Below are 22,061 nucleotides of genomic sequence, written 5' to 3' on the forward strand. Positions count from 1 at the left end.
TGAGATCAACTGGTCACTACAGGCAGTCATATATGGGAAGTCTGGGGTCTCCATCGCTAGGCTTCATTCAAGGCACCCCGTCCCAGAGGAGTGAATTATCTTGCCCATCAGCCCATTAACTTGGGGGTATTGGGAAGTGCTTTCCCAATGACATCAGGCTCCCCATTGACGGGTACATGTTAGCAGGGAGGGCATACTGCCCAGCTCTGCTAAAAGGCTTCGTTCAGCCACAGAGCCGCTTGCTCGGGAAAGGCCAGCCGTGGCTTGGGGGAGGCATTTTATCCAGAGTTTTATGTCTGCTCTGGTGCAAGCAGGAGATCCAAGGCAATCTCCGGCATCCTTGTGTTACTGGATCATAGGTCTCCAGACTGCCGTGTTGCCCTGCTTGTCCTGGCCTACACTTGCCCTTGCTCCTGAGCGCTAGACAGATCATTGTTAACAGAGCTGGCGAGGAGCCTGTTGGAGCGAGGCTGTGGATTCCTCTTACACTTTAAGCCAACTTGTCCCTTCCCAGGGCTGTGTGACATTTCTACAGAATCTTAGAGTGGATTTTTTTTTTAAGAATTTTATTTATTTATTTCACAGACAGAGATCACAAGTAGGTAGAGAAGCAGGCAGAGAGAGAGGAAGGGAAGCAGGCTCCCTGCCAAGCAGAAAGCCCGACGTGGGGCTCGATCCCAGGACTCTGAGATCATGACCTGAGCCGAAACCAGAGGCTTTAACCCACTGAGCCACCCAGGCGCCCCTAGAGTGGATTTTTGATGTTGGATAAACCTTAGCATGGAGTATTGAAGTTGGATAAAATCTTGGAGGCTGTCTGCCCCATGTCCCACTTGAAGCACACATTTCTTCTAGAACTTTCCAGGCAGGTGCCGGTGTTCATGGGACTGACGTGGGTCAGGGAGGGTTGTAGGCAGGGTGATTGGGAAGAAATATCTCACCTTGCTGGCGTTTCTCTTTCCAGACATTGATGAATGTCGCTATGGCTACTGCCAGCAACTTTGCGCGAATGTTCCTGGATCCTACTCTTGCACCTGCAACCCTGGCTTTACCCTCAATGAGGATGGAAGGTCTTGCCAAGGTATGCGATGCAAACAATCCCTTGGACATGTTGAGAAGCACTAGATGCTGTCTTCTCTCGAGTCTGATGGTTGACGTGGTTATAACGTCCTACTCCCTGTCACCACGTGCCCATACCCACTGCTTACAGAAACCTGAAGTCCAAACTGAAGGTTATGGGAAACATCTCAGAAAGTACTCTGAGTACCACTGAGAGGAGAACCACAGTCATCCATCAGCTAGGGCTTACGGTTTCATGGATTTGCTTCTCTCTGTGTGTCTACTTTCCATAAGTAGCCTTGCCAGCTTTCTGGACTAATCGGAAATTTTCACGCATCTCCTGTAGCCTGAGTTCAGTGTCTGATGCTCGAGGAGGGTGGTCAGCATTCCCCACAAAAACAGAGCGAAATAATGCCCCCCACTTCTTTTGAGAGAGGGAGTGAGCAGAGGGAACAGGGGCAGAGGGAGAGGAGAGAGAGAGAGAGAGAATCTCAAGCAGGCTCCACACCCAGCATAGAGCCTGACTTAGAGCCTGATGTGGGGCTCGATCTCACCACTCTGAGATCATGCTCTGAGCTGAAACCAAGAGTTGGATGCTTAACTAACTGACTGAGCCCCAGCCCCCTGGCGCCCAGAAACAAAGGCATTTTCTGAGTTTTATGTGATCACTTCAAATACTCATACGTGAGTAAAGCAAGCTATATCCCTTCTGCAGTCTCCACCCAAGGGTTTCTTCTGCTCGGGAAGTGCATGGGGGCTCAAGGCTCAGGGAATTCATGCAAGGCCTGCCCAGCCCCGGGCCCGCCCCCAGCCCCCACCCAGGCCTCCAGCCCTGGCAGCGGCTCGTCCTGGGTGGAGGTAGGGCGCCGGAGACTCAGAATGAGGTCTTTGTTTGGAGCCGGCCACCAGGTTCTGCAAGGCCCATTTCCTTGTCACACCATTTGAGGTCTGGCGGGCGGGCTGCGAGCCAGCGGGTTGGAAGATATTATGTTTCCATTAGCTTAATCGGATCTAAATCATTGGGTAAACAGGAAGGCATCAGTGAAAGGGTCTGATCCTGGATTCTTTGTAAGTCTTTCCTCCAAAGCTGGTTCTGCTAATTGTTCCAAGAAGTCTCTACTGCATTCCTCTTGCCAGGAGAGGTAATTTTCTTCAGAGAGCGGAGGCGGGGCCTGGGGGTTGAGGGAGCCGCTAGAACACGGGCCCTTCCGCCCCCACGGAGCAGGCAGCAGGCCCCTGGCTCCCTTGCTGCTTGCTGGGAGAAGTGACGTAGGGCAGAGACAGGCTTCTCGGGGCGTAGGCGGGGGGTTGGAAGTGCCAGCCCAGGCTTCCACCCAGAGACTGGCAGGGCGCCTCCAGCACCTCGAGGGAAATAGTCGTGCACGGCGGGGCCCAAAGGCCCTGGTGTCCTTCAGGCCTCTTGGGGACAGACCTGTGACGGGGAGCAAGTGAGCCACCGGGCAGTGCCAAGTCCAGCAGCGCGCTAAGGCCCGGACATGGGCACCCAGCCACGAGGAGACTGCCTTAGCTGGGTCCATGGGTGCAGCAGGGGCTACGTTCTCCGCTGAGCTCCACTGAGCTCCTCACGCCTCCTGCAAGGAAGGGTGTTTTGTGCTCTTGGAAGCACTGCCCCACCTGTTAACCTCACTGAACCCGAGCCATAGCTGGAGGAGATAGAGCTGTGGCCTGGCTCTGCAGAGGAGGAAATCAAAGCTCAGAGGTGTTAAGCAACAGGCCAGAGTCACACAGCCAGGGGGTGGCAGAGCTGAGAGAGCCAGGCTCCAGCCTTCCTGGCGGGCAGGTTGGAGCAGGGCGTGGCCTGCAACCACTCGATTCAGAAGGGCACCTGGGCTGTATGGATCCCAGGGGGCAGAGGCCCCCCGGGAGAAGGGTTGCTCTGCAGAGATAGCTGAGAGCTGCAAGACAGCGGGGCCGGAGCTCCCTCATCCCCGTGTGGTCAACATGTGGCTGGAAGCCAAGGGCACAAGCCCTAATCCCCAACCGTGCCTGTGCCGTCCTGCCTGCACTTGACTCAGAGGCCCCCGGCCACGGTGTTTCCTGGCTTCTGGGGTGCAGAGCCTCCAAGTTCTGTTGGGGAGACTGGTGCCTCGCTGGACCTTCCCTGCAGAGTCCTGTTCCCCCTGGCTCCCTCCCCCACAGCTCTCAGGCAGCAGGAGGTGTATGGCTAGGGGATTAGCCCTCCCTGTTAAGAAAAGCTTCTCAAGCTGTTCCTTAGGAAAGTTTTTCATTTGGAAAACACTCAAATCTCTATTCAGAGCCTTAAGAGGTTTACCTGGACTTCCAAGGGGAATTCTCTCAACTGGAACTTTGGTCATTGGCACAGTGGGGCTCAGGAGAGGGTGTGCTTACAATGCGTCCGCCAATGTCAGTGGAGAAAGGGGCTCCTTCCTTCCCCTCCCCTCATCCTGATGAACTGTGCAGAATAAATAATTCACGGGTAGTATGGAAAGACCCCTGACTCATGTTTCAGTTCCAACTGTGCTCTTGTTAGCTTGGGGACTTGGGCATGTCTCCCAAAGTTCAAACAGCCTTAAAATTATCAATGTACATCATTGATGTACAATATTATTTATTTATTTGACAGACAGAGATCACAAGTAAGCAGAGAGGCAGGCAGAGAGAGAGGAAGGGAAGCAGGCTCCCTGCTGAGCAGAGAGCCCGATGAGATGCGGGGCTCGATTCCAGTACCCTGAGATCATGACCTGAGCAGAAGGCAGAGGCTTTAACCCACTGAGCCACCCAGGCACCCCAATAAACTGCACTATTAAAGGCACATTATTTCATAAACTTTGCCATCTGGATACCCCCGTATAGCCATCACTACACTCAAGATGATGAAATATTCCACTATCTAAAAGTTTCCCTGTGCCCCTTTGTGGTCCTCTCCTTAACCCACTGAACTTGTAACACAGGGCAGTGGCCCTTGTAAGGATTCAGTACTATGAGATCCTTCTGGAATAATGGTTGGTGTTATTTATGAGTAATTATCTTAGTTCAGGCGGCTGTGACAAAATACCACATTGAGGGCCTTAAACCACAGAAATTTATTTTCTCCTAGTTCTTGAGGCAAGAAATCCGAGATCAAGATGCTGGCAAGGTAGGGTGCTTGTGAGGGCTCCCTTCCTGGCCTGTGGATGGCCACCTTTTCAACGTGTGCTCACAAGGCAGAGGGAGCAGCTCTCTGCTGTCAATTCTTATAAGGGCACTAATCCCATCATGAGGGCCCCACCTGTATGACCTCATCTAACCTTAATTACCTCCCAAAGGCCCCATCTCCAAATCCAGTCACGTTGGGGGTTAGGGCTTCAACATAGGAATTTTGGGGGAAGGACACAATTCAGTCCAAAGCAATAATAAAGAGAGTTATTATTAGAATGGTCGTGGTTATTTAGTTGTTTACCTGAAACTTCAAAGCCAGCAGGGGTGAGGGAAGAGCTAATCAGTGATAGAATGTGTGAGATGGTGGGAATGAGCAGATGTTGCCTGGAAGTTTCTGTGGGGTGAGCCTTGGGGACCAGACTTACTAGGAGGATATGTGTGTACCCATGTCCACATGGATATGATGTGTGTTGTTTCTACCTTGCCCAACTTGTGAGCAAGGAAGGACATGTGAAGGGAGGACTCTGGAGTCTGAACTCTAGATCTGGGAAGTCCTGGGTGGAGGTCGTTGGCGCCTGTGAATCTGGTCTGGTCTTGTATCTGTAGATTTTGTTGCCAGTGCATTTTCTACCTCGTCAGTGGGGATGTTCTGTTGTTAGAATGGTCAATGATGCTCTTTCGCTTTCCCCAGATGTGAATGAGTGCGCCACTGAGAACCCCTGTGTGCAAACCTGTGTCAACACCTACGGCTCCTTCATCTGCCGCTGTGACCCAGGATATGAACTTGAGGATGATGGTGTTCGTTGCAGTGGTAATGGGCTTTGGTATTTGGAGACGTCCATCAGTCCTAGGGTTGCGGGAGTGGGGGGGTGGAGGACAAGGGCTTCCTTCACAGGTGTTTCCTCTGCTTTCCCAGACATCCCCAGTTTGGGACATTTCCCCTCATGGTGGGGTCACAGCCACACAAAGCAGAGATGAGTCACATCCTGAAAGGTGGAGTAGAGTCCCCTCCCTTGTCGGTTGATGCCTAATGCAAAAACCAAGAGAGCTGCCTTTAGGGTCTGACAGGGGGTTGAAGAGGGAAAAGAGTTGCCCAATTCTGTGTGTTGGTTTAAATTATCTATCCCTGCCCAGCACTGACAGTACTTGTAGAGGGAAGTGACTTTGGTATAATAGCGTATCTCACAGGGCAGGGTTGGCGGGGGTACTGAATGAGTGAGATCATATGGGTAAGTGAGAATACTTTGTGAACTTCTAAAAGCTCTCCAAATAATCAGTTCCTGGCTCCAGGACTGGCACGTAGCGTGCACACCATCAACAGTTCTCAAAGCAGTGAGTGAATGATTGAACGTTGAATTAATTCTTAATAATTTGTGAGAACGTAACATGGTGGCTTTGTTGGCCTTTTATAAATTCCTTCCATGACTGAGAGGCTATGATTCTCTGCCAGTAATTTCTTGAGAACTCTATTGTAATTTTCTTATTAAACCCTGTAATAGGGAACTTGTAAACACAAACTCTTGAGAACAGGGATGGCATTTTACTCCTATAAATCCCTATAGCATCCCTCACAGAGCCATGTACAGCTCATTCTTTCTTCCATTCTTCCTTCTTTCCTTGTTTTTTGGTAAATACTGGATTAAAGTAAACTCCATTCCATCCACTTTTGGCATCCTGAGCGGTTGTGCGTTAGCATGGTCCAAATTAATGATGTTTCACTGTATTTTTCAAAATAAGTGAACCATACCCTAGAGCGTGAAAATCTTTTTGTCCTGCTGAATGGAAAGTTTCTTAATCCTGGGTTTCACTATGACAGGAACTGACCCAGGTCATGAATGAGACTTGTCTGGTAGCTTCACGGAGGACAGGGGTGTTCTGGGGACAGAGTTCTCTGAACAATTGAGCACCTCTCCCTGGGGCCCAGAGAGCCGGAGGCCCAAGTAGGCCATTGTAGAGACTTTACACAGATTAAATGTCAGTCCCAGAAACTAATAAAATACCTTCAGGCATGAAAAGCTACTTTCTTCCTAGATTTCAGGTCCTCCCATGGCACTCCTTGGGAAATCTGGGCCAAGGGACTAAGAGGGGGAAAGTTGAGCATTATGAGATGGGATCGTTTGTTTCTGCAGAGGTCCGTGCACATCCACAGGCATTTACCGACCATCTGCAGAGGTAGGATAGGAGGTGACTAGAACCAGATAGAGCCAGGTTCAGATTCTAGTTCTTTCCTTGGCCAAGTCAATAGGGTGGTCATAAAGATGAAAAAAGCTGGTGTACCTAGGTGCCATTCCATGTTAGTTGACTTTCTCTAGGTGTGAGTGTAAAAGACTTCTGGTTTTTCAGAGATTTTACATCTTCGGTGGTTTGGCAACGCTTTTCAGTTGACTCACTTTACCCGAAATTGCCATCTTCTCCATGTTCGCCGTGGTGCCCACTTTTCTAAGACATAGAGTGACCCCTGGCCTATTAGAGCCCCTCCCTAATAGGAGGGGGAGGTGGGTGGAGGGTGGAGATGGGTGCTGCCTTCTCCATCTGCCCGGGGCCAGTCCTGCTCAGGGGATGCCCCCCAAACTCAGAACCCCTTAAGTCCTGAGCATAATCACTCTGGGAGACATTACAGCATCGGGTTGACGGGTCATAGGATCTGGAGGCTGGCTGGCTTCAAATCCCAGCTTTCCTGCTTACTCGTTATCTGTGAACTTAGTCAGGTTACCTAACCTCTGTAAGCCTCAATTTTTCCTCTGTAAAGCGTAGCTAGTAATAATGCTTCCTTCAGAAGGCTGAGGCAAGGATTAAGTCAGATGAGGCCTGGGGCGCCCAGCTGGCTCAGTCGGTGGAGCGTGCGACTCTCGATCTCGGGGTTATGAGTTTGAGCCCTACGTTGGGTGTAGAGATTACTTAAAAGAACTTAAAAATAAGATCTTAAAAAAAAATGTGATGAGGCATATGAAACATTTAACCCAGCCCTCGATACATTACAAACACTCGGGAGCTACAGATTTTTATTATTGCTTGTACCAGAGGCATGGACCAGAATCTACAAACGTAACAGTGATCCAGAGGGACACTTTCTGTTTATGGACTGGGGCCAGAGCCCTGGGACCCTACAAGGTCCTGGGCGGGGGGGGGGGCTACCAACAGCAGATCTTGTCTCACTGAGCATGCTTTGACTTTTCACATCAGCATCCCGGTTCTGCTGGCTCCGAACCCCTTGCCTGGAGACCTGTGGGAGAGATGGGAAGGAGTTTCTCCTTCCCTGATGGGAGAGGGATTGGGCGTGTCACACCCAGGATGAGCCAGTGGTGGGGAAGCCGCCTTATTTGTGCTGACACCCTCCCTGGGTGCTCCCAGACCCCCGTGGTCTGTGAGCGAGAGAACAACCCGAGGACATGTCACATGGGGAAACTAGTGAAAGCAAGTTTTCGGGAAACAATAAATGAAAGAAAAACATGTTTTCTTTGGCGCGCCTCTCAAATGAGGCTCAAACAGGGGCTCGGTTGCCAAACTCTGTGTGCGACGAAGAGTTGGCTCTTCCGAGCCGGCCTCTGCATCAGCTGTCACGGCCAACGTGGTCAGTGGCTCTTCATTCACGTCCCCTCCCCTGCAGTCAGAGGGTGGCCCAGCTCCAGTTTCCCAGGTCCCAGTGGCCTCCTGAGGCTGGTGGGCCACCCAGGGATATTATGCTTGCTCACCCCGGGTCCGCTCCAGAGTTTTCTCTTTCAGGGAGATTTTTGGACACAAAGACATTTTAATCTAATGGACATCCCCGGGTCTCCTGGATATGTTCCTTTCAGTTGTGACTTTAGAAATAACGTTGTTTCTCAACTTTGGGGTAATTAGAGAGCCACAGGCACTGGTAGAGGTGCCGTTTCGGAAGACTGGGGCCAGGGAATGTTTTTTTGGGTTTTGGAGAAGAGCTGTGCCCCAAAAAACTCCAGTGGGCAAATGAATCCCGCCCCTGGAAGTGGAAGGTACATTCACCTGCTGGGCAAAATGAGTCTGTAATGAGTGGATAATGTAGCTGAGCCGGGGGTAGTCATGTGGGAAGTTTGATGGAGACAGATTTCAGCTCCAACAATTAGAGCTGTCCAAATGTCAGTAGGTGTCCTCAGTAGGTAGTGAGCTCCCTGTCACCCGAGTATGCAAGAAGTAAGATGGCAACTTTGTAGTCACAAATGTACCATCATATGTGTCAGGAGCGGATGGGAGTTGGAAGAGAAAAATCACTAAGCCCCCAGGTGGTCTGATTATAAGCAGCAGGTGTGACTTGTCTCCCCCAGATATGGATGAGTGCAGCTTCTCTGAGTTCCTCTGCCAACATGAGTGTGTGAATCAGCCCGGCACGTACTTCTGCTCCTGTCCCCCTGGCTACATTCTGCTGGATGACAACCGAAGCTGCCAGGGTAAGGCTGTCCAGAGGGGCCTGGCTGGGGAACATGTGAGGTGTGGGCTGGCTCAGGGGGTCACCTGGACGTCTTCATCTGGGGAAGGTGGCAGGGATGAAGGCGGGTTCCAGTGGCTCCCAGAGGGTCAGGCTCTGGCCGTGATGTTTGGCCTTCCTGTCTTGTGACCCATACTTTGGCCGCAGCAAGGACATGGCTACTCTCTCTTCTGTCCTGAGTTCCCCAGGTAGAGGTGATCTGTCCAGCTTTCCTGACCCCTCAGAGGACTGCTCCAGACCCAACCAAGGGGTCCGGGCTCCGGGAAGGTAGCCTAGGTAGTGTTTCACTACTGACTCCCCAGAGAGCAGATGCCAGAGAGACTCACACATCTGACTGCTGTGTGCCTGAGAGGACCGGGACCCCAGGCTGTGAAGGGAGTAGGTCTCCTCCAGATTGGCCGCTTGGGCTGATTCCCACTCCCATGGTCCCCCCACCGGGGCCAATGGAAAGCCTGGGAATTGAGCTACTGACCCATTCCAGCTCCTTGAACCTACCTTACCTGAACACCAAGCAAGAATTCTTGGCAGTGCTGGACAATAGAAATATAAAAGTTAGCTGCAAAATAGGAGCCCTATAGAAGTAAAAAAGAAAGGTGAAATTAATGTTCAGAGTATTTTTTTTCATGTAATACTTGTGCAATATTTTCATTCCAACTTGTACTCCATGTAAAAACTGTTGATAAGATTTGGCATTCTTGTTTTGTACCACATGGGCAAGGTCTGTGTGTCTTTTCCATGCATCGCACATCTCACCTTGCACTGGCCACATTTCCCATGCTCAGTAGCCATCTGTGGCCAGTAGCTGTCCCAGTGGAAGTGTAGTTGTGTAGTAAAGACCCAGCCGCCCCCACCATGCCTCCCCACCACACACACATACCTGGCCCAGCACCTGGGAAGCACCGTTCTGTTTCAGCCTCTTACCTACCCTGCATTTCAGATATCAATGAGTGTGAGCACAGAAACCACACGTGTAACCTGCAGCAGACTTGCTACAATTTGCAGGGGGGCTTCAAGTGCATTGACCCCATCCGCTGCGAGGAGCCTTATCTTCGGATCAGCGATAAGTAAGTCATTTGAGAAATGGGCGCGTGAGGGAGGGGTCTGGTTCCAGGAGGCTGCCAGGGTGGTGGAGAGGACAGTGCCCCAGCCTGGCCTGTTGGCTACCCCTCGCCCCGCACACAGAGGTACGTCTGCCCTCCCTTCTTGCAGTGCCACCTTTACCACCCTGAGCAACACCCATTCCTTGCCCTGGAGATAAAGGGGTGAATCAGACCCATCCGTCTTGTCCTCTAGGAATGCAGCAGCTAAGAGCCATTTGTGGCTTACCAGGGTGCTTCCTGCTCTGAACAAAATCTGGCAAAAGAGGATGAAGCCGAGGCAGGCGGGGGGGGGGGGCGGAGGGGGGGGGTTCCGTCATTGCAGACAGCTTCCCCCGGTGCTAAGTGCTGTGCTTCCAGCAACCCTTTGGCTTCTGGTTCCAGGACCCTTTGGGGCAGAGCGCAGAGTGGTTGCTCTCCCTGCTCCCATTGCTGGTTCTCCCCGGGAGCCTCGGGGCTGCCCTTGTCTGCGGCCAGGGACTGACCCGGTTCAAGGCACAGCACTGAGCTAGTGTGGCTGGGGACATCGGTGGCATGCTGCTGAAAGCTACCTGCCTTCAGGACCCATTCTTCCTGACTCCAGCCACCCCCTTCCAGCCTGTGCCCTTGTCCATGTGTCCTGTGCTCCTGCCAACCCAAACGGGACTTGCCCTCACCTTTACCCACGCCCTGGAGCATCCAGCCTCCCGACTTTTGCGCACCCGCTTCCGCCATATGGAAGGCATCCCTTCCGCTGCCACGTAGACAGATGGGCCTGTCTTTCAGATCTTAGCAGTGGTGCCCCCGCCCCTAGCTGTTTGTGAGCCTCTTCAGCTGCCCTCCATCATCAGGCCCGCCTCCAGGCTTCTTAATTTAGGAAGCAAGTCTTGTCTGTGGGACACGTGACATTCCAAGGGGCCATTTGGGCACCAAGGACATTTTGGCTTGGCTATTTTGATCAGCCTTAAAAAAAACAACTTTCAAAACTATTTTTATAGTTCCTTGATCCAGTGTTTGTCCAGCTCCTGGTACATGGCAGACGCCTGTGCCGGGCACTGTGGGGGTTTTTTTGCCCTCGTGATAGAGGAGGAGAAAGACGTTAAGCACACTGGCCTGTAAATGAAAACATAATCATAGATTGGAATAGGGGCTATGAGCCAGAGGAATGGGAATTTATAGAAGGAAAACGTAGGTTGGACTTGGTGTAGACTGGGGAGTCCAGAAGCTCCTCTGAGGAAATGGCATTTGGACTGGAACGGGAAAATGAGTCAATGGTGGCAGAGTGGGAGAGCAGAGGGGCAAGCGTGGGCCAAGGTTACAAGGTGGTGGAAGGCGGGATATCTTTAGGGAACCGAGGAGGTCCGATTGCTGCCGCCTAGTGAGTGAAGAGGGCAGTGATTGGAGGGAAATTGACAGAAGCCAGGTCCCTTGGGTCTTACAGGCTGAAGTGGTGTTTAGTTTTTACTCACATTGCAAGGGTTGGCCATTGAAGAATCTTCAAGCAGGAAAGAGGCAGAGTCTGGTTTTTTGACGACGGGCACTCTGGTTGCCATGTAATGGCTTGAATGGGGAGGCCATCCTAGAGGTCCAGGAGAGACCTGACGGTGGCCTGAACAACAACGTTGTGATAAAGGGGATGGTGAAGGGTGGTTGGACCTGGACTGTATTCTGGAGATAGAACCAACCAATGTTTTGAAGAGAGAGCAGAAGTTTAGGGAAAGCCCCAGAAACAAGACAAGGCTGACGCCCAGTTCTGCCCATCAAGGCAATGCACCTACAGTCATCCTCGCCCTGTTGTGAACTCTGAGCCCTAGGGGGAGTCTCAGGGATGAGGTGAGAGATTGGGGTGGTTAGGGAGACATCGAGAGGCCTCTACAACAGGGCTTTCTTGGAAAAGGGAGTCAATGGTTTCATGCTATGACAATGCTGTTACTAGTCAAGATATTTGTGTCCATGATTTATTTCTCCCATGAGAACAGGAACAATTTGAGGTCAGGATCTTATTGATCCTTACAATTCCAACCGTCTAGCATTGTGTCTTATAGTGAGTTTAGTGAGTTCTAAGCTCTCGTTTATCAAACGAAAAGAGGAAGGGATGTTCTTCACAAACCATGTGAAGTGTTACAGAGAATGTCCACGGGCCACCGAGTTCCTGTCCATCTCATGTGATTTCTCACTTTCAGAATTTCTTCATGAGTATGTACATCTGGGGAAGTAAAGGGCAACATTACCAGTGATGCCTTTTGCCAAATAAATACATGAAAATATAAAGTGCATCAGAGAAGGTGCCGGCATTCTTCAGACCAGACATCTAAGGCTTACCCTTGAGTAGCAGGAATATCTGAGCGGTCAGAATAGGTCATTCTCTAGGAAACAGAGAGCTCACCTGCATCCTGGTGAGTTTGTAGATGAGACCCAGGGACAGAGAGGATCTACAGTTATAACATTCAGATGTTAGAAGTGGGGTGGCCTCCTTTTCAGTGTTTTAAGGGAGGAGGTAGGTACAAAGAACATCTGGAAAAGACTTATCGCATTCTCGCATGATTTCCCTTCCCAACAGCCGCTGCATGTGTCCCGCTGAGAATCCTGGCTGCAGAGACCAACCCTTTACCATCCTGTACCGGGATATGGATGTGGTGTCAGGACGCTCCGTTCCCGCTGACATCTTCCAAATGCAAGCCACGACCCGCTACCCTGGGGCTTATTACATTTTCCAGATCAAGTCTGGGAACGAGGGCAGAGAATTCTATATGCGGGTAAGAGGGGCTGGTCACCATCTTTAACAAGGCTCATGTTGTTAACCCCCAGCTGGGCTTTTGGAAACAGGTCCAAGAGCAGCTGGGAGGGGTGAGTGTGAAGAGAGAAGAGGGAAGCCGGTGGGAGTCGGGACTTTGAGGTTCTGATTCCTGTGACTTTCTGGGCAGCCTTGTGAAAACTGCTTCTCTTTTATGAGCCTCTGGATCCTCATTGTCTGCATCATGAGAAGTTAGGCCGAGGTGCAATCCTCGGTCCTGCCTGGAGGAGGCACTCCCATATCCTGTTATCCATTGGCTCATTTGACAAATAGTTATTGCCTACTGCGTGCTTCCAGAAACCGAGCCTATGGTAGTGAATAAAACACTGCCCTGGTGCCACGTCCATCACAGCAAATGCAAAGGCTTGCCTCACAGAAGCTGTCCAACAAAGTCGGACACGGTGGCTCTTTTAAATTTAAATGAATTAAAATAAGGCGAAATGAAAAATTAGGTTCTTCTGTGGCACTAGCCACATTTCAAGGGCTGGGTAGTCACCTGTGGCTGCTGTATGAGCTCAGATAAAGAACATTTCTGTCATCGTAGAAGTTTGACTGGATCGCACTGCCTTGTCTGTATCAGGAACACACGTTAGAACACATGTCCTCAAATATATTCGCCTCTTTGTAAATTCCACACACGGACCCCGTGCGCCTACGTTACGGAGCTTCCTTCCTGCCACCCTAGGGGGGACGCACCTCTTCCGAGTGAGGTTTTTCACGTTTCAGTGTGAATTGGGGCACTTCTCCAAAGACCGGATTCCAGAGCCTCCTCTCTGGAGAAGCTCTTACAGAAGACGGTGGTTGAGGCCTAGTGTATCGGTTTCCTGTGGTTGCTGTGACAAATTACCACAACTTCGTGGCTTAAGACAACAGACATTTATTTTCGCACGGTTCTGGGAGTCAAGAGCCTGGACTCAGGTTCCCTGAGTTGAAACCGGGATGTCCCAGAGCGCTGTTCCCTCCAGAGCTCTAACGGAGAGGCCATTCCTCGCTTCCTTCCGTTCTTGGCGGTGGCCTGCATTTCTTGACTTGGGGCCGTGTCCCTTTAGTGTCTGCCTCGGTGGTTCTGCTGCCTCTGGTTCTGTGTGTGTCAAGCCTCCCAGTCTCTCCCTGTCTCCTGTGTGACTGGATTGAGGGCCTGCCCAGAGAATCCAGAGTAATCTCCCTGAGCCAAGATCCTTCACTTAATCCCAGGCTGAGATCCCTTTTTCTTATAAAGTAATATTTATGGGTTCTGGGGATCTATTTACAGGGCCTGAGATCTCTGGGGGCCACGTTTCAGCCCCCTCTACCCAGGAATCTGCATTTCTAACAAATACAGCATGTGATCCTCCAGGGGCGTTGTGGGAATCTATAGGCCCATGGAAGCTTCTACACTTTGAAGTGGGCTTATCTAAGGTCTCCACCTCCCTCTCGCTGCCTCCTGGCAGAATCTTCCAGTCCTTGCCTCTGGGCCTGGGATGGTCTAAAAGTTAGGAAGTCTCAGAAGCAGCCATTAGAACAGATTAGAAAAGGTCCTGGGGGCTGGCATCTTGCCTGTATGCGCACCATGTTTTTGGCCAGACCCTGACAGAACCTGGTCCCAAGTAATAACCTGGTCCATGGGACCCGACTTCTGCAGACCAGTGCAGTAGGGCCAAAGGCTTTGGGAGAAGATGGAGGGAGTTAAAGGTAGAGGAGCTTCTATAATAGAAGAAGGATAGAGCTGTGTTTATGTCTGTCTTTTCTCCTCCGTCCAGCAGGAACCCAGATCCCATGAACTGTGGTGGCCTTGCTACCCTCGGGAGCGTAAGCCTAGCCTCCTGGCATTCTCCAGTTTGGCCTCTCTCTTTTCTATAGACACAGCAGATCCCAACCATAGGGCACAAAGATGCCCATTTTGGGGATTTAAAATACCATCAGTGAGACCTCTTGCCTCTTACCTCTTTTCCCCAAGCAGAAAAGAAGATCCTTAGAAGGTGACCTTGCCAGGACAAGAATTTACTCACTAGAATAGCACCTGCTAAAATTCTAGCATGTGGCTGACTTGTAAGAGGTACCCAGTGATGTGGGGGGAAGCAGATTGTCCTACAGGTGGAGGGGGCAGGAGGGAGGACCCTTCCTGGAGGTTTCCTCTCAGACTCACATTGTCACAGCCCCTGGAGGACCTTGAATTTCACCAAGCTGAGCTGTATGCTTGTGCCCTCTCAGGACATTGGGAAGGGCCCTCATTCTTTAGTGTTTATTCAGAAGAGGCTGTCAGGACTCCGAGGCTGAAGGAACTTGGGGACAGGGAGGTGGCTCCTGGTTTCTCTTTCTGGCTGCACCCAGGAAGAGAAAACAGGCTCTGCAGGGGGACCCTGTGCAGCCATGGGTGTGGGGGCAGGAAGACAGGGAGAAATCTGCCAGACAAAGCAGGCCTTCCACGCTCCTGTCTGTCCAAGCTGCAGTTCCATCGTCAGGGGATGCCCATAGTTGTTCTCCGTGGGTGCCGGCACCAGGCCGACCCGCTTCACTAGCCTTCCACAACTCACCAGCTCTGTGACCTCAGGCACATTACCTAACCTCTCTGGGCCTCAATTTCCACATCTGTAAAGAGGGGATAGTACTTACTTTAGGATTAGATGGGATCATCTACTCAGCCCAGTACCTGGAATACAGGGCGACTGTTTCTATTAGGCCTGTAGGATTTGGCAGAGGTGAAACATTCAGGAACCTTTTCCTCACTAGCTGGTTCCAAACCTGTGCACACCTGGGCGCCATCTAGATTAATCCAGTAAGACTGGCAGGTGCTTTGAGTTACTGCCGAATCGTCTCCTTCTCCCATATCAAGTTCGAGCTAGTTTCAGTGGAAACTTCAACCTGTCTCTCACTCAGTGTAGTTTCCCCCCCTTCCCCTGCTCAGGAGTGGGGCAGGGGTGGCGGGGTGGTAGGCCACTGTGCCGGCTTCCTCTTCCCCTCCCCCCACTGACAGTGCTGCCTCTGGTTCCTTCTCCAGGGCCGGGGGTGCAGGGGGTGTTGCAGATGATGGGAGGGGACCGTTAGGGGAATGGGCTCGTTGCCATTGTAAGCAGACCTGGGTGCGGTGCCTGGAAGAGAGACCCGTGAGGGTGCATCCTGAAGGGCAGTCCTAGGGAGAAGTAAAACACACAGCAGCCTCTTCTGATAAATGTGGCACTTTCCAGGGATACTTTGTGGATTCTCTGGGGAGTTCCCTGAACACTTTGCACTTTGCCTTCTCTGGGGTTGGCAGTCGGGGTCCTCGATGGCCACTTGCCACCCCACACCTTCCCACCCTCTCTCTGGTGCCAGGCCTCCCCAGACTTTCTATGGGGCAGTAATGCCTCAGCAGGCAGGTGCACCAACAGGCAGCCCCCAGCAGCCGCTCACCCCACCATGGTTCCAGGTATCTGGGCTGTCATGTGTCGACTTCTCCAGGAGAGAGTCACGCTCCGCTGTCCACACTCTTAAACACCATAGGACCTACCTCCCAGAACGGTTCTCTTGAAACCCCCTCTGGCTTGAGGTGCAGGCCAGTAGGTTAAGGCAGCATGAGTGAGAACGGGAGAAACAGATTGGGCTGGGTGGCTGCTTTGCCAGCCATGGATAAAAGGCTACAGGAACTTTCCAAACAGCAGCAGCAGCAAATCCCATGTAGAGCTCGGCACACGCCCTGCATGGCACCAACCGCTTCCCATATATCACACCTTTCATCCTTCCAACATCCTAGGACATAAGGCCTGCGCAACCGTCCCAACTTACAGATGCGAGCACCAATGCCCAGAGAGGCTGAGGAACTTGCCCACAGTCTCACAGCTAGGGAGCACGAGAGTGGGATTCTCAATCAGGCAGGCGGGTATCAAAATCCACACATGGTCTTACATTTCCCTTTAGGAAGTAGGAAGTACATTTCCCCCTCCTCTTCTAGCTTTGGGATTCAGCAGAAGTTGAGATAACCAGAAAAGTCTACTTTAACATCTAGTAATAGTAGAAAGTGTTCAATAAGTGTTAGTTTGTGTTGATAACGTTGTTTCTTTTTATTAAGATTGTATTTATTGACTTATTTAGAGAACGTGTGCAAACGCAAGCGGGGGAGGGGCAGAGGGAGAGAGAATCTCAAGCAGACTCCCCATTGAGCACGAAGCCCAACGTGGGGCTCGAGTTCACGACTCTGAGATTATGACCTGAGCTGAAACCAAGAGTCAGACGTTGAACCCACAGCCACCCAGGCGTCCTCCGCTCCCGCCGCCCCGATAGTGTTGTATTTGGTGCGGCAGATGCTGCTTCTGTTGTCGGGAGGCTGTGAGTTCCTGGGCCCTGGCGCTGTTGGCAGCACTGCCCACGGGGCTGGAGCATCATGTGGGAGGTGGGGCTTGAGGGCCATTCAGGCTTTCCCCGCCCCAAGATTCGCTGAGTGTGTTACAAGCACACGGCAGGCAAACCACATACGCCCACGGGCACACACAGGCACGTGTACACACAGGCACACCCACCTGCCCCTTTGTCGAACACTGTTGGCAGCCCATCTCACTCGGAGCCCTAGACAGAGGACTGGTGACTGACCTTGGCCAGGTGCCTGGGGGACACCGTTAGGGCCAGAAGAAGGAGCATTGCCATGAAGTTCAGACTGGGCCGGAGCACGTTTCCTCCGTGACACGTGCGGATGGGGTAGGAGGTCCACGGGAGGCCGACTTGCTTGCTTGAGTCAGACAGGGCCGTCCTGCAGGTTGATTCAGAACAGACCCGAGCGTGCGTGAGAGCAAGAAGACGCGCATCCGGTGGGCATTTGCCGCCTGCTGTCGCTGCGGTCGGCCACACTCGTCCCTTCTTCCGGCACGAACGTAAATTCAGCAGCATGTCCTTTGAGTCAGATGCTGAGAATCCAGGAGCAAACAGGATGTGGCCTCTGCCCCCGTGGAGCCACTCCGGTGGGGATGCACAACCAGCAAACATTTACAGAGTGAAGTGGGGATTCCTCCGTAGAGCCGGGGTGGTGGAAAGGTCAGGAGATGGGGAGGTCCTGAGACCTTATCCCAGAGGGTAGTAGTGACGCCAGGATTGGGGGGGGGGGGGGTCAGACACTGCACTGTCTTTGGTGCAGCTACTTTGGTGACCTTCTGTAGTGTACTTAACCTACTTATATTGTAGGGTCATGAGGATTAAATAAGAGATGTAGGAAAGGTCCTAGCCAAATGCCGGGGATCAGAACTGCCCCTGCCTCCATCAGCATCACTTTGCACTAATGACGGTGAAGCCTGCCAAAGACCCGGGGTTTCGGGAGGCTTCTTCCGTCAATGCCCTGACTAAGCCCCAGAAGCCTAATGAGTAGTGGAGATAGCTGTCCTCAGCTCCCCTGACAGCTGCTTGAGTCCTCCCGTGGGCTTGTGGGCAGGCCTTTCTCAGGCTGCTGCAGATCTGGCCCCGGTGGACCTCAGACCGGGTGACCCCAGGGTTCCTTCCAGGTGGCAGAGGCAGTGACCCTCCGACACCTCTACCAGGAAAGCCCAAGTGAACGACTTGGAAGTTCCCAGTTGTTCCAGTGCCCAGTCCCCTCCCAGACCTTGGGTTCTGCAGTTCTCCCTCCCGAGGGCTGCCCACACAGCTCTAGGTCCTCAACCCTTGGCCTTTGTTCATGCAAACAGTGAACGCTGGGGAGGTATTTGTATATGTAAATGCCGTGGGCATTTCCCTGTGTGGCTGTCCTTTCTGAAAGGCTGGCCTGGTGCTCTGAGGTTTTGCAAGAGTCGACAAGGAAATCCGAGCGAGCCTGTGTAAGGAGGTGCCAATTATGCCGATGCTGACGGGAACAGAGGGCGCGGATGCCAAGAGGAAATTGCATGGGTGTCAGGCCCTTGATAGCCCAGGGAACGGGGGAGATCCCAGTGCCTGGCCAGTACCTACCGGCCTGCCCCGCCCTTGTCATATTTGTGGCAGCTCTTGGGGATGTTGGATCTTTATGGGGAGTCCTCCCTTTATGGAGACCCATAAAACACCTGCTGTGGCTTTCAGCAAGCCAGGCTTCTTGATTTTGCAAGCCTGGTGCTTTCAGTTTCTGGGCCCTGTGCTGGGCTCTGCAGCTTCTAGAAAGTGATAGTCATGGGCGCCTGGGTGGCTCAGTGGGTTAAGCCGCTGCCTTCGGCTCAGGTCATGATCTCAGGATCCTGGGATCGAGTCTCTGCAGCTTCTAGAAAGTGATAGTCATGCAACATCTCCTTATTCTCTCGCACTACGTCCTCTTCAGGAGCCCACTCTCTGGCCACGGCCCAGACCCGTGAGCATCTCTCCTGAAGGACAGTGCTAGGGAGAAGTAAAACACACAGCAGTCTCTTCTGATAATTGCTGTGCAGTAGCAAAGGCCTGGGATTGGGGGTCAGACAGCAGCTCTGCCCCTACTAGGCAGGTGACCCTAGGTAGTGGCTTAACCTCACGGTGCCCTGGTTTGCTTATTCAGAAAATGGGGAAATAATGAGACATACCTTTTGTACGACAGCCAGCATCCCCAGATTGGGTCTTGTGCTTCTAGATCAACACCTCTCATTTTTTTTTTTTTTTTAAGGTTTTATGTGTGTATTTGTCAGAGAGAGAAAGCGCACATACAAGCAGGGGGAACGGCAAGCAGAGGGAGAAGCAGGCTCCCTGCTGAGCTTCTCAAAAGTCTTAGAGCAAGATTCAGTGGAGGAAAGAGCTCACATGAAATCATTAGGGTCCTAGCACTAGGGTCACAGGGTGGTGAGGCTGGAGGGTCCCACAGGGTGTCTAATGGGAGCTCCCGCAGAGGCTGCTCGTCAGAACCACTCGGAGGCCTGTAAATAATTTATTCTCTCCCCCGGCATCATCCAAACGTCCACTTGAGCAGAAAATCTTGGAATGGGTCCCTGGTATTGTTAGTTTAGGAAAAAATGTCCTAGGTGCTTTGGAGGCTGTTTGCTTGAGAACTCCTGATCTGGTACAAACCCTCACTGGAGAGCTGAGCCCCAGAGCAAGGGAATGACAGCCCTAAGGCGCCGCACAGTTAGTTCAGTCAATTCCTGACTATTTCATTCAAGAGAATATTGAATGAGCTCCTACTGTGTGCCGGGCGCCAGGCGGGGTTCTGGGGAAGGAAAGTGTTGAAAAATCTGATCCCAGTCCTAGCTCTTACACAGCCCACAGTCCGGTAGGGACTTAGACATGCGACATAGACCAGTTAGTGCAGATGGTGATGCACGGTGCTGAGTACTTTCCACCCTAGGCAGACTGGGCACAGTGGCAGAGGGTCCCAGGTGACCTGAATTAGGCTGGGGAACGTGACGAAGGCTCCTCTGAGGGAGTGACAGTTTGGATGGGTCCTGGAGGGTTAGCAGGAAAAAGCCAGGTGGGATGTGGGCAAAGCCAAGGGAAGAGGGCAGCACCAAGGGGCTCCAGTTTGACCCAGTGCTGTACGGGGAGAGCCCCGGGTGGGCCTGCAGAGGTGGGCTGCTGCAGGACCGCCTGGCCCTCTGCTCTGGTGATTGCATGAGAGCCCCCCGCCCCACTGCCAAACCGACAGCTTTCCCCAACCTTCTTCTATGTTGCTTGACCGCTTCTGGGGTCCCGCTCACCTGGCCCCTTACATCAGCCAGGCCTTATCTAACTATTACGCCGGTTCTGTCCTCCACAGCAAACGGGTCCCATCAGTGCCACCCTGGTGATGACACGCCCCATCAAAGGGCCCCGGGACATACAACTGGACTTGGAAATGATCACTGTCAACACCGTCATCAACTTCAGGGGCAGCTCCGTGATCCGACTGCGGATATATGTGTCCCAGTACCCGTTCTGAGCCCCGGGCTGGGGGGCCGCTGACACTGCCTCTCAGTAGCACCAAGGGACAGGAGAAGAGAAGAAACGAGAGGGAGAGTCCAGTGGGACAGATGTTACGCTTTCCTTGCTGACCGTCTCCGAGGAGTCGGCCCCGATGTCCTGACGCCGCCCGTATCACGGTAGACCCATCACTCTGAAGGACATGCTTCCCCCAGTTCTTACGACGCAGTTATCGGAAAGTATTATTGGCACGCTGACCTGAGATCGACGGTGATTTTCCAAGGCCTTCAGTTTCTTTCCATATTTTTTGAAGGAAATAGATTAGGCTCGCTGGGGTCTGAGTCCACGTTCAAAGACTGTGAACAGCTTCCTGTCACCTCTTCCAAGCCTTCTTTTTGTCCCTCGCTGATCGCTTCTTTGCCGAGGCCCCCAGAGCTCACCGGGTCCCTGGCTGTAGCTAGTTTGCTTCTTGTATCCACAGAGAAGGCTACGGAAAGAAACCCCAGCAGGGTCTAAGGGTTTTTAAAGAGTCTATTTCAAAACCATGTGTGGCATTTTCAGCCATCAAAGAGGTTTTTGTTGTCCTTAAATTTGTGTAACTGTTTAATCCCTTCCTGTGCATTTTGAGTACTTTAAAAAAAAAAAAAGTGGTAGGATTCCTTAAAAAGGCCTTAAGACACATGTAATGTTCTGACTTCCCAAACCCAGTCTCCTTTCCATTTTACCCCAGTGTTTTCTTCGAGGACCCCTTGATCATGCTGTCTTTAGAATTTTTACCCAACTGGGTTGGAAGGCAGAGGTCTCTAAACTGATTAAATATTTGAAGAGATCTTGTGTTTGGTTCACTTTGACTATCGTGCATGATTCAGCCTTTGGGGTTGGTTCTGGTTCTCTTGAAACCTGTTTATTGTGCACTGGCTAGAACACTCCCTAGAGAGGTAGATCCTCGGGTAAAACTCAGGCCCCTGAAGGCGAGTTGGGGGCGGGGCAGGGGAATGGCAGTGGGGGAGGGTAGGAGATAGCATCAACCTGAATCCTCTTTCATTCCATTAGAAAACAACAAATGATCCCTCTGGCGTGTAGATGATTTCCAGGTACCCTTCCAGAACACAAGTATATTCACGTTACTTTGAATCCGCGGTCCTCAACCCTGACTGCGTAGAAGGATAACTCGTGGAGCTTCTAAGAAAAAAAAAACAAAACCCAATTTCTTGGGCTTTGCCCTGGGAGATTCTAAATTAGCTGGGTTTTGGTAGGGCCCAGGCCTTGGGACTTTAAAAAATCCTGGTAAATAGCTAGAGTTCAGAGTGCATGGTTATAAACCCCGTAACGCAAGGTTGGGGGGGCAAATGTGGCCCCGATGTGGTCACCTTGCCCTCAGCATCTTTTCAGTTATATGTGGGGTTCATCATCCTTTTTCTGATCAGGGACTCTGGATTTCCTCCAAGATTCAGAACCCCAGGCAGGAGCAACAAGAGTCAACAGTGCAAGTTGACTTCACGTGGACCCCCCACAGCTGGGTCTTCAAGGGCGGCAAAGAGCACCTTGGCTCCCTTGTGCCCAGACGGCATTTCTCGCACCCATACCACACACCTGACTTTGCTGTCGGCTGTGATTCTTTTTTCTCTCACTACAGCGAAGCACATCCAAGCCACTTCCCATCGGGCAGTCAAGTTTCAAGGGATGTTATTAACAACATCAACAATAAATGGCTCAGAATGCCTCGGCTTCGTAGCTTGGAAGGGTAAGGACAGTTTCCTACAGGCTTGGCAGCACCGGAGGCCCCAGCCCAGCTCTCCGCAGAGCAAAG

At 51.9% G+C, this 22,061-nt stretch overlaps 1 protein-coding gene across 1 annotated transcript in view; it reads left to right on the forward strand.

Moving 5' to 3' along the window:
* FBLN5 (fibulin 5) overlaps positions 1-21,080 on the forward strand; it is a 74,826-nt gene extending 53,746 nt beyond the window's left edge. Inside the window, exons 7-12 of the mRNA XM_046010424.1 lie at positions 965-1,081; positions 4,871-4,990; positions 8,460-8,582; positions 9,558-9,684; positions 12,257-12,452; positions 20,109-21,080. Coding sequence (XP_045866380.1) covers positions 965-1,081; positions 4,871-4,990; positions 8,460-8,582; positions 9,558-9,684; positions 12,257-12,452; positions 20,109-20,270 — 845 coding nt within the window. The 3' untranslated portion in view covers positions 20,271-21,080. The remainder of the gene's footprint in view (positions 1-964; positions 1,082-4,870; positions 4,991-8,459; positions 8,583-9,557; positions 9,685-12,256; positions 12,453-20,108) is intronic.
* The last annotated feature ends 981 nt before the right edge of the window (positions 21,081-22,061 follow it).

The sequence above is a fragment of the Meles meles genome, chromosome 6, assembly GCF_922984935.1.
Source record: "Meles meles chromosome 6, mMelMel3.1 paternal haplotype, whole genome shotgun sequence".
In the NCBI taxonomy this organism is placed as follows: Eukaryota; Metazoa; Chordata; class Mammalia; order Carnivora; family Mustelidae; genus Meles; species Meles meles.